The sequence below is a fragment of the Trichechus manatus genome, unplaced genomic scaffold (genome assembly GCF_000243295.1).
Source record: "Trichechus manatus latirostris isolate Lorelei unplaced genomic scaffold, TriManLat1.0 scaffold00126, whole genome shotgun sequence".
In the NCBI taxonomy this organism is placed as follows: domain Eukaryota; kingdom Metazoa; phylum Chordata; class Mammalia; order Sirenia; family Trichechidae; genus Trichechus; species Trichechus manatus.
The window spans coordinates 5,493,001-5,505,129 of NW_004444062.1; the positions used below are offsets into that span (position 1 = coordinate 5,493,001).

Genomic DNA, 12,129 nt, shown 5'->3' on the forward strand with positions numbered 1-12,129 from the left:
GGATATGCAGAGAAAAGCAAAGACTAAGAGACCATTTTTACAATAGCTGTTTGTGAATGGCTGGAGAATAATTTCCATTCCTTAACAATTCTACTGTAGTTTCAACATACAGCTATTTTTAGAAAACTAATTTTTATGTCACAATTGATTTGTTAACATTTTTACTGAAAAGGCCTAAACACAGTGATCACCTTAGCTGCAGTGAGTTCTCCTAATACCCAAATTGTGGTCTCGGAATAACATTTCCCACTAAAAAGGAGCCAGGACTTCTTAGAGAAATGGCTGATTCCAGGTCTGGGGCAAGGAATGGAATCTGTAATATCTTATTGTACCTGACAGCAAAGAAGCTATCAAAGATTAATTGGGTTGTGTCACAACAGAGAGTCCTGATGGAGCAGGAGAAAGGTGGGGTGCGGAACTCAAATTCTAGCAAGAAGACCAGACTTAATGGTCTGACTGAGACCGGAGGAACCCCGGAAAGCATGCCCCCTGGATTCTCTATCAGCCCAGAACTAAAACAATTTCCGAGGCCAACTCTTCAGACAGGGATTGGACTGGACAGTGGGACATAAAGTGATACTCATGAGGAGTTTGCCTTTTAGCTCAAGTAAACACAAGAGACTAAATGGGCAGCTTCTGTCCAGAGGTGAGACGGGAAGGCAGAGAGGGTTAGGAACTGGTTGAATGGACATGGGGAATCAGAGGTGGAAAGGAGGAGTGTGCTGTCACAGTAAGGGGAGAGCAATTAGGGTCACATAACAATGTATGTATAAATTTTTGTATGGGAGACTAACTTGAAATGTAAACTTCATTTAAACTACAACAATAAAAAGATTAATTGGGTTGTGTCAGAAGGAAATAAGAGTCAATATAAAGGGACAATTTGGGAATCAAAAAGAATATTAACTGCAATGGATTGAAATACACCCAATATGCTAAAAATCTATGAGTTCATAATGATATTAAAAACAAAAGCACCCTCACTGGCGATCTTTGGAGGATGCTAGGGAATGAACTCGTTATTCTGAAAACTGCTAAACAAAGGGAAAGAATCAAGTATTTACCTTACCTTTACTGTATCTTAGGGTACCCAAATAGCTAATGCAGAAACACATAATTCTTCTGTATATAAGAATCACAGCTAATAAATGCAGAAGGAATGACAGAATATCACCATTTTTCAAACCCTAATGAAATAATGGATTTAATCATAGATTGGTTGTTGAAATCACTATGTGAAAGGTTGATGGGAAATTTTACAATGGCTGGATCAGGCTGACAACACCTGAACCTAATGATCAACCTAATGTCATAAAAGGAGAGACAACTGGAAATTATGTGCCTACTGATGTGATGAATAAGAAATACATGGCACCATCTATGAAGCTGTTTTTTGAAAAAAATCAAACTAACTTTGATCAAGCCTCTAGATTTAACTACTAGTTAGTGGGAAATACATAAGATAGAGAAACAAATGAAAACCACGAGGATGCAATCAGCTAAATCTAAATGTCAGAAATTCCTTGGGACAAATGACCCAGTTTCTTAACAAATCGCAAGCAGAAGGTGGGAGAGAGGGAGGGGGAAGGAAGGAGGGAGACAGAAGACACCCCTGTATATTAAAAGAGACTTAAGAGACACATAAACCAAATGCAATGTATGAGCCTTGTTTGGATTCCGATGTGAACTAACCAACCTACTGTGAAAAAGAATTTATGTGATAATTGAGGATATTGGAACCCTAACTAGATATTTGATGACATTAAGAAACTATTAGAAAAACTGGAACCCTTACACATAGCTGGTGGGAATGTAAAATGGTGCAGCTGCAAGTTAAACATATAGATACCATATGACCCAGCAATTCTACTCATAGGTATATAACTAAGAGAAATGAAAACATATGTCCACACACAAAAACTTGTACACCATTGTTCACAGCAGTATTATTCATAATAGTCAAAACGTGGAAACAACCCAAATGTCCATCAATTGATGAAAGGATAAATAAAATGGAGTACATCCATACGATGGAATATTATTCAGCTACAAAAAGGAGTGAAGTATAGATACATACTGCGACATGGATGAACCTTGAAAACATTATGCTAAGTGAAAGAAACCAGACTAAGAGGCCACATATAGTGTGATTCCATTTATATGAAATGTCCAGAAAGTAGAGTAGTGGTTGCCAGGGGCTGGGGGTAAGGGGGGATGGAGAGCGACTGGGCATAGGGTTTCTTTTTTGGGTGATGAGAATGTTCTGGAATTAGATAGTGGGGATGGGCACACAACTTTGTGAATATACTAAAAACCACTGAATTGTGCACTTTAAAAGGGTGAATTATATCTCAATAAAACAATTACTGTTAATTTTTTAATGTATAATAATGGTATGTTAGATGTGTTAAAAACCTAAAAGTCATTGTCTCAATAGATGCAGAAAAAGTATCTGATAACGTTCAACGACTATTCATAATAAAAATTCTCAGTAAACAAAGAACAGAAAGGTGTGTTCTTAATCTGATAAAGGGCATCTACAAAAAAATTTACAGCTAACATCAAACACTTAATAGTGACATACTGAATGTTTTCCTCCCAAGTTTATGAATAAAACAAGAATGTCCACTATCATCACTTCTATTCAACATTGTACTGGAGGTCCTAACCAGCAATTAAGCAAGAAAAAGAAACAAAAGGTAAAATGATTGGAAAGGATGAAATAAGATTATATTTGTAGATATCCACAAATTATTATAATAATAAGTTTAACGAAAGTATAGGATATGAGGTCAATACACAAAAATCAAATGTTTTTCTATACTATAGCAACAAACATGTGGAATATGAAATTTAAAAATAATATCATTTATATTAGCACAAAAACCCATCAAAGACCTAAGAATAAATTCAACAAAAGATGTGCGAGATTTCTACATACTGAAAACTACAAAATGTTATTATTGGAGAAATTAAAGAAGATCCAAACAAACGGAGGGATATACCACGTTTGTGATTTGAAAAATTCAACATTAAGGTGTCAGTTCTCCCCAAAATTGATCTACAGATTCAATATAATCCCAGTCAAAATCCCAACAGTTTTTTTTTTTTGGCTTGTCTGTGTGTGAATTTACAAGCTGTTTCTAAAATTTGTATGTAAACGCAAGGTACAAAAGACCTGAAAACCAAGTTAATAATGAAGAAAAAGAAAAAACATGGAAAATTTATACTACCTGACTTATTGTAAAGCTACAATAATTAAGATAGTATATTAGTACAAGAATAAACAAATGAATAGAAGAGAGTAAAGAATCTAAAAACAGACTCACACATATTCAGTCATTTCATCTATGACAAAAGTCCCACAGTAATTCAGTGTGGAAAGGACAGTCTTTTCGATAAATGGTGATGGGTCAACTGGACATCCACATGGAAAAAAAAGATCCTTGACACCTGCTTCACGCCATACACAAAAATTAACTGAGGATGGGCATAGGCCTAAGCGAAAAAGCTAAAACAATCAAACTTCTAATATCTTTATGACCATGGGATAGGCAAAGATTTCTTAAACAGGACCAAAAAGCAGTAACCATAAAATAAAAGATTCGTAAACTAGACTTTTTTAAAACTTAAAAACTCTGTTCATCAAAACACCACTAAAGAATGAAAAGGCAAGCCACAGCTTGAGAGATTTTCAGAATACATATATCTGACAAACGACTTGTATCCAGAATATATAATGAAATCCTAAAAATCAATACGAGTAAGATGGGATGATCCAATTAAAAAAACTGAAAAAAAGACTTGAATAGCACTTACAAAAGAAGACATTCAAATGGTCAAAAGACATAAAAAGTTTCTCAATATCATTAGTCATTAGAAAAATGCAAATTAAACCATAATGAGATACCACTACACATCCACTAAAATAGTTACAATGAAATAGACTGATAAGTGTTGGTAAAGATCAGGAACTAAAACTCTTACATTGCTAGTGGGAGTATAAATTGAAAAATGTTTGGCAGTACCTACTACTGCTAAATATACATATACCCTATGATCTAATAATTCCACGCCTGTGTATATACCTAATAATATGTCCATCAAAAACATGAACTAGAATGTTCATGGCAGTTTTATTCATAATAGGCCCAAACTGGAGACAAATGTCTATTAACAGAAGAATGGTTAAATAAATTGTGGTACTGTCATATAATGGAATACTACAGAATGAGCTACTGATATATGCAGTAACAGATGCATCTGCAGACATAATGTTGACTGAAAGAAATCATACGCAGAGAACATATGCGTGATTCCATTTATATGAAGCTCATAAAAAGGCAAGATCAATCTTTAAGGACAGAAGTCAAAATTTTTGTTGCTCTGGGTGAGGGGTACTGATTGGGAGGTAACATGGGGGTGCATTCAGGGAAAATGTTCTATATCCTAATCTAGGTGGTGATTACAAGGGTGTATATACATGAAAAAAACTAACTGAGCTGTATACTTAGGATTGGTTGCTGGGTGGCACACACAGTTCAACACTTGACTACTAACCAAAAGGTTGGTGATCTGCTTCCAAAAGTCACAGCCTTGAAAACTCTATGGAGCAGCGGTACTCTGTACACGCGGGGTCACCATGAGTTGGAACTGACTTGATGGCAACAATAACATACTTAGGATTTGTACACTTTATTGTATGCTATTTACACTTCTAAACAACAACAAAACAACCCAAAGATCCTTATCTTTTAGAGATAAATACTGTACCCACAAATAAAGTGAAATGACGCTGTGATTTGTTTTGAAATAGTCCAGGGAAATAGGGTGGGGGCATGAATAAAATAAGATCGGCCACGTGTTGGTAAGTGTTGAACTTAGGAGATGGGTACGTGGGAGTTTGTGATACTGTTTGCTCTACTTCTGTGTGTGTTTGGAAACTTCCTCAAAAAGTTTTAAGAAAATGGTATTCGTAAAAGTTTCATTAAAGAGTTTACTTACAGTTTCAATTGCCATTTCTATTGCCATATTATCTTCTGAGCTTGGGCATTTCAGGAAGTGTTTAAGTGCCTGGAACGAGAATTGTACAGCAATTAAAAATGCTTTCACACTGGGAAAACAATGCTTCCACAGCACACAAAGTAATTATAGTTTGTGAAAATATCTTAGTCTCAACTAGGGACTTGTTTGGTGCTGGGTACTTAAAACATATACTTAAAAGGCTGAGTGTAGTTTAAAACCCTCTGAAGAAGCTACTTCTGATTTCAGATAAAATGCAAATGAAAAATGTGCTTTCTTTCAGTAGGAAGATTTTAATTATTTTTGTTCACTTATTCATTCAACAAATATTTACTGACAACTGGCTACTATGTATGTGGGACTGTGTTAGAGCAATGGAGGATGTCAGGAAGGGAAGATGTGCCCCCTCTTCTTGTGTGTGTGTGTTTTTTTAAAAATAGTATTTTATTGTGTTTTAGGTGAAAGTTTACACAGCAAATTAGATTCCCGTTTAACAATTTTTATACAATTTGTTTCGTGACACAGGTTACAATTTTCACGATGTGTCAGCATTCTCATTATTTCCATTCTGTTTGTTCTCTTTCCCCTCCTTGCCTTCTCGTCTTTGCTTCTGGGTAAATGTTGACTGTCTGGTATTATATAGTTGATTGTTTAAAGGAGCACATTACTCACAGGTGATATTGTTTATTTTATAAGCCAATCTATTATTTGGCTGAAATAGCTTCTGACCTCCAGAAATAGCTTCAGTTCCAAGTTCAAAGGTTATCTTAGACCGATAGTCTCAGGGGTTCCTCTAGTCTCTATCGGTCCAGTAGGTCTGGCCTTTTTTAGGAATTTGAATTTTGTTCTACATTTTTCTCCCATTTTATCGAGGACCTTCTATTGTGTCCCTGGTCAGAATGGTCAGTAGTGGTAGCCAGGCATCATCCAGTTCTTCTGGTCTCAGGTTAGAAGAGGCTACGGTTCATGTGGGCTATTAGTCCTGTGGACTAGTTTCTTCTTTGAGCCTTTGACTTCCTTCATTCTCTTTTGCTCCATACAAATGGAGACCAATAGTTGTATCTTAGATGGCCACTTGCAAGCTTTTAAGACCTCAGATGCTATGCAACAAACTAGGATGTAGAACATATTTTTGTTTTATATAATCTAATGGGGAGATATATGTAATTATGATCATAATATAACAAACTAATTATCTTAAGTCTTCATTGTCTAATTCCTAAACATCATACCACCACACCTATGAAGAAATGTAAGGTTATAAAAGATTAAAAGACAAATGGACAATGTAACCAGTTGGTTTCATAAGTGCTCTAAGGAAGAAAAGATTATTATGTATGGGAGTGATCCACGGTGTCAAGGAAGACAAAGGACTTGAAGGATGAACACGTCTGTGGCAGGCGGTGAAGCGAGCACAGGGGACTCTAGATGCAGAATAAGGATGGGGCAAGGCCTAGCAGGAGTGTAGGGTTCTTCAATGGAAGCAGCTAGATTCCAGATTGGGAAGTTAGGCTGGTTGGTCCAATTGTGGAAATTCTGAGTGCCACTTAAAGAGCTTAGACTTTATCTGAGAGGCCAGAAATGGCAAATTGTTGGCCTGAAGCCTGAATCCACACATAGACATATTTTCTTTGGCTGGTGTGGTATAGTACAAATATCTGGGCCCACATTTTGAAACTGGGAGATCGATACTTCTGCTTCTCTTGAAACATTATATGATCTGCAATATTGGGCCCAAATTCCAGAACGGCAACAATCTACTGGAGGTGAGTGGCAACTGTCCTCTTCAGACCAGACATGTGCCACCCAGCTGTCCTGCCCTGTCACATAACGGATGCATGGCTTCACCCTATTGCTTCACTTATTTAGGTCCCTGCTTTGGACACTGTAACTCCTGCCTTCGGCAAAAAGGCTTTTTAGCAATGGAAACAAATACTACATTTGGAACTAAACGAAGCATGAGTAACAGAGAGAGAAACTAAAAACAAGGAAAATCGGACATCATTGCAATAATCTAAAGTGAGGTGACAGGGCTTGGATTAGGCTGATTTTCAGTTAGAATGAAAAGGAACAGATGTGAGAAAGATTAATTACAAAGGAAGAAAGTGAATGGGTATGGCAGGGAGAGGGAGAAGTCAAAGTTGACTGAGATTTCAAGTCTGGAGGTCTGGGAGTCAAGGGAATTTTTTAATATTTTCCGTAACCATTCCCGTGGAGGCCAATGTATGTTTTCTTAGCAAATACTAACTCGTGAATATTGGCCACACAGCAAGAAGAACCTCCCAGCCTGAAAATGTCTTTTTTCTCCTTCAAAGTATAAGGCAATGCTCTGATAGTCTTCATTAGTAGTGTCTTCAGAACCTACAACAGAAGTTCATTGAGTAAATTATCTTTGAGTGAAATTTGTTTACTTTTATTGCTAACACAAAAATAAGATCTCAAAACACGTGATCTAAAAATAGGTGATTAAAAAATTTAAAACTGTAAATGTCAATGTTATTATCAGTGTCTGTTTTCATCATAAAACACATTCATTATAATTATCCCAAATATCCACTCTGTGCCATCTTCTTTTCATTCTAAAAAGGAATCAGAAGAGGAAGTTATGAGCGTTTTGTGAGAATCGAGGTTATGGTTTGCCATGACCCTGAGTGACTTTTATCATTCTTTAAGAGTCTCAATCTTATTTCCTAAAACAGCAGCAACAACTATGACTACAACCTCAACCATGATTTGCCTGGAGTTACAGAACAACAGAAGTCAACCACAATACAAATGTGATCCAACTTCTTTCCCTCAGCAATGGGTGGTTTAAACAATTTTGTTGTGGTTAGTTGCCATCAAGGTGATTCCAACTCATGGCAACCCGACGTGTGCAGAGTAGAACTGCTCCATGGGGTTTTCAAGGCTGTGACCTTTCAGAAGCAGATCGCCAGCCCTGTCTTTCAAGATGCCTCTGGGTTGGTTCAAACCGCCATGCTTTCAGATAGCAGTCAAGTGCTTAACTGTTTGTGCCACCCAGGGAACAGGTTTAAACAACAGTCAATGTATATCTGTCGGACAAGGAAGATGACTGATACTCAATTGGCCAATAGCTGCTATTTATAGATATTACTGTTTTTCTTTTAAGTTTTTTGGTTTGGGGCTTAAGAATATTAAACACAGAGAAAGAAGGACTCCAAAGCTGCTGGAGTTCCAATTCATTGTTAACATCTACCCCTAAGTTGAAGGCCCGGTAGGATACTGAAGTCTCGTACCAATAGCTCTGTGCCTGCAGTCCAAGGCAGCTATGAAGTTTATAAAAGGGAATAAAGTAAGGTAGAGAAAATTGTGTGTGTGTGTGTTTTTGCTTGTATCTTTAAAAAAGGATAAGCTCTCTCCTTATGAACTTAGAAAAACTTAAATGCTTTAGTGCAATGATGTTCTGTAATATTAGGAAGACAATGTCATCTGTCAAGTTAAATAATGACAATTCTAATACCACTTTTATGTGCAGTTCCTTTTTTTCTTTAAATCTTTATTATCTCCAGTTATCTTAATGACTTTCTAAGATTTTAGAAGATGCCTTTCCCCATGAATACTGAAATCAAAATTTTCTCATGAATCCTATCAATTTCTGTGGTCATTTTGCGAGTTTTAGAAAACAAAAACAAAGCAAAACAACAACAACGACAAATACTGTTATGTATGGCCCATAAGATGAAAATCTGAAAATCATTTCAGTAGCTCTGAGAATAACAAGCATGGGAAGAAAACCTATAAGTGGGTATTCCCAGAATATAAAGTTCTTTTTTGGACCTTCAACATCTTTCAAAACCACAGCTTCTGTACCTCACACTTCATCAAAGTACATATTATTAATTTGTAACTCTATTTTTTAAATTCATGAATACATTTTTTAAAATTACCCTGCATTTCCTATTTCCTATCACCTTCTTTTGGAAACTTGTTTAACCACTGGTTGATAAATGGCAGGGTTTGGGCAATGTGGCCTTTCGTAGCATTCACCCAAAAAGTCTTAATTTCTGAAAACTGAAAATGGTCCTTCTTATAATACCATCTTACCTTTAAGGTGACAGTAACTAACTACTAACTAACCAGTTGTCATCAAATCAATTCTGACTCATGGCAACCCCATGTGTGTCAGAGTAGCGCTGTACTCAACAGGGTTTTCAATGGCTGATTTTTCAGAAAATAGATCACCAGGTCTTTCTTCCAAGGCGCCTCTGGGTGGACTTGAACCTTCAACCTTTTGGTTAGCAGCCAAGTTAATCATTTACACCACCCAGGGCCTCTTAAGATGATAGCAGGGACCTTGAAATCTAGCAAGTAACATATGTATATGTGTGTCTATATATACACATATATACAGGTGTGTATGTGTGTGTCTATAAATGATATGGGTGTATGTGCTTGTGTGTATATCAATCTGATTATCAGATAAGAGTCAGAGTTTTCATGATAAAAATGTTTAAGAGCAATTAGGGAAAGCAATGGTATTTACCGATAATGTCTGCATAGATTTCCATTTTGTTGTGCTGCTGAGCCAGTGTGAAAGCTTCATTGTTACATTTGGACATGACAAGAAACTGGATGGCAGACCCATAGTCACCTAACTGTAGAAAAAACCTAAAACAAAATACTTTAATTAGCTTGACTATTATTTAAAATTAATTTGTGATTTACAAAATTAAGTATTTTGCAATTATGAGAAACCATTTAAAAATAAAAGTTTATTAGTTAAACTGCAGTTCTGCATTATATGTTTATACTTGAAAAACATAATCTCATACGCTGTCCACATGAGCCTTTGAATTTAAACATCCACACCTAGTAAAAACATAAAAAAGAATAGCTATTCCTTTTGAATTTATTTCTTCGATGAGGGGAAGGTGAAGTTTTCTTTTTAAGGCTAGTTTTTGGAAGTTCAAAACTATGAATGCATTCTGTTACCTGGCTACCATCTTGGCTCCATCCAGAGACTGGGTCTCTCTGACAATGCTGACAGCTTTTTCGGGATTGTTGAGGTGATCCAGATAGATACGGATTACACTATTCCACTGTTTGGCGTTTTCATAAGCCACAACAGCTTCTTTGTATCTGCAAGAAATACTTAGTTTAGACAAACTTTCTTATTAACACTGTCATATTAGGGGTGGTGGTGGGTGTCAATAAATGTTTGGAATACTTTTCTATTTTATTGATGGTAGCTGCTTATTTTTCTTGAACTTTTTTCCTTCATCAGAAAAAATACCAGAAATCATTCCACTAAAAACCATGTTCTCTTTAGGGGTTTGATAAACCCAACAGTAAGATACCAATACTGAATTGTGTTTTCTCATCTGAAGCATATCAATATAATTTTTTACATTTTACTGTTTTTTTTTTTTTTTTGAGTAGGAGGACTCTGAAAAGTAATATAGGCTTATTGTAGAAAACAGAAAGCACAGAATTTTTCACAAGTACAGATACAGCTCAACAGTGATTTATAAGAGAGTGAGCTCTAGATGGCGCTCAAGACCTCTCTTCAGTCCCCACTAGTCCAGCTCTTCCCATTTCAATAAGACTTTCAGTGTAGAACTCTATTTCCTAAGGTTATTTTTCTAAAAGTAGAGGGTATTAACCTTTAAAAATCTTTTTAAAGCATATCACCAAATTACTTCCCAAAAGCTACAGAAATTTACACTCCCATCAGTCACGTATAACAAGTGCAATTTGACACAAATAAATCTTTCCCAATATGACTGTGTAAAACGATACATTGTTGCTTGAATTTAATTACTTTTAGTAAGGTAGAACTTTTTGCACGTGTATTTGATAGTTGTATTTCCTTGTCTGGGACTTGTCATCTTGTTCTTGGCCCGTTTTCCTATTAGTTTTTGACTTGCTTGTATTAAGCTGCAGGCGATCTTTATATATTTAGGATATTAACGATCCACTGCTATATTTTAATACTGCTTTGTGGCTTACACAGTGCAGCCATATGTGTGGATCCACGTTTCTTCACGTTCCTTTCCATCTGTATCCCTAAATTATCCTCCTTAATAAAGTTATTATCACTTCATGTGCAGGCCATATTATATCAAAATTTCAACTTCCAGTATTTAACCCTCAAATAAAAAGAGAGAGTAATCTATATTTAAATACATAACGGAGGGACTGAGGAATATAAGGTATAGGAAAATTTTACAGGCTGGCGTGTCAGGCTGGGGAGAAGTACGGAAAAATGTTTTCTGTCTTTCTCTGCTTTGCCTTTCTTGCTGTTGTTAGGTGCCATCAAGTCGATTCCAACTCATAGTGACCCAATGTGACAAAGTAGAACGGCCTCACAGGATTTTCTAGGCTGTAATCGTTATGGAAGCAGATCACCAGGTCTTTCTCCCATGGGGGAGCCAGGTGGGTTCCAATTGCCAACCATTCAGTTAGCAGCCGAGCACTTAACCATTGTGCCACCAGGGCTCCCTTTGCCTTTCTTAGAAGGTTGCAAAAATCAATGGCTATTTTCAAAAACTTACATTGATTTAAATCTGTATAAATCTGTGAAACTGTACAAACCTTCCATCTGCTTCTTTAGCTTTGGCATACTGCAAGTGAATCTTAGGAGAAGAAACATGTGACAGAAGCTCACCAACTTTTGCCCTAGAGAGAGAGATTCAGGAGGAGAGTATCAACACTGCATTCACTCCAAAAGCAGCATTCTTCAACCAAGTGTTAATTTTTAGGATTCAAAAACAGTTACTCTTATCTTGGCTCCTACAGATAAAAAACCCAAAACCAAACCCATTGCTGTCGAGTCAATTCCGACTCAAAGTGACCCTATAGGACAGAGTAGAACTAACTGCCCCATAGGGTTTCCAAAGAGCATCTGGAAGATTCAAACTGCCCACCTTTTGGTTAGCAGCTGTAGCTCTTAACCACTACAGCACCAGGGTTTCCTCCTATAAGTAAAAGCAGATTTAATTGCTTTTTCACTTGACTGGTAGACCCAAGGTAGGAAAAGAAGGGTTACTTCATTAACTCTTTGGGGGCAATAGGACCTTTTTTTCCCCTAGTAATTTATCTAATCAGGGATTTCCCATGCCAAACCAGATGAATGCACTGTTCTTT

The 12,129-nt window shown here is 36.5% G+C and overlaps 1 protein-coding gene across 1 annotated transcript in view; it reads right to left on the bottom strand.

Moving 5' to 3' along the window:
- WDR19 (WD repeat domain 19) overlaps positions 1–12,129 on the bottom strand; it is a 102,951-nt gene that overhangs the window by 32,670 nt on the left and 58,152 nt on the right. The window contains exons 21-25 of the mRNA XM_012557919.2: positions 11,578–11,661; positions 9,976–10,122; positions 9,527–9,651; positions 7,271–7,383; positions 5,005–5,073 (exon numbers count right to left, since the gene is read on the bottom strand). Coding sequence (XP_012413373.2) covers positions 5,005–5,073; positions 7,271–7,383; positions 9,527–9,651; positions 9,976–10,122; positions 11,578–11,661 — 538 coding nt within the window. The remainder of the gene's footprint in view (positions 1–5,004; positions 5,074–7,270; positions 7,384–9,526; positions 9,652–9,975; positions 10,123–11,577; positions 11,662–12,129) is intronic.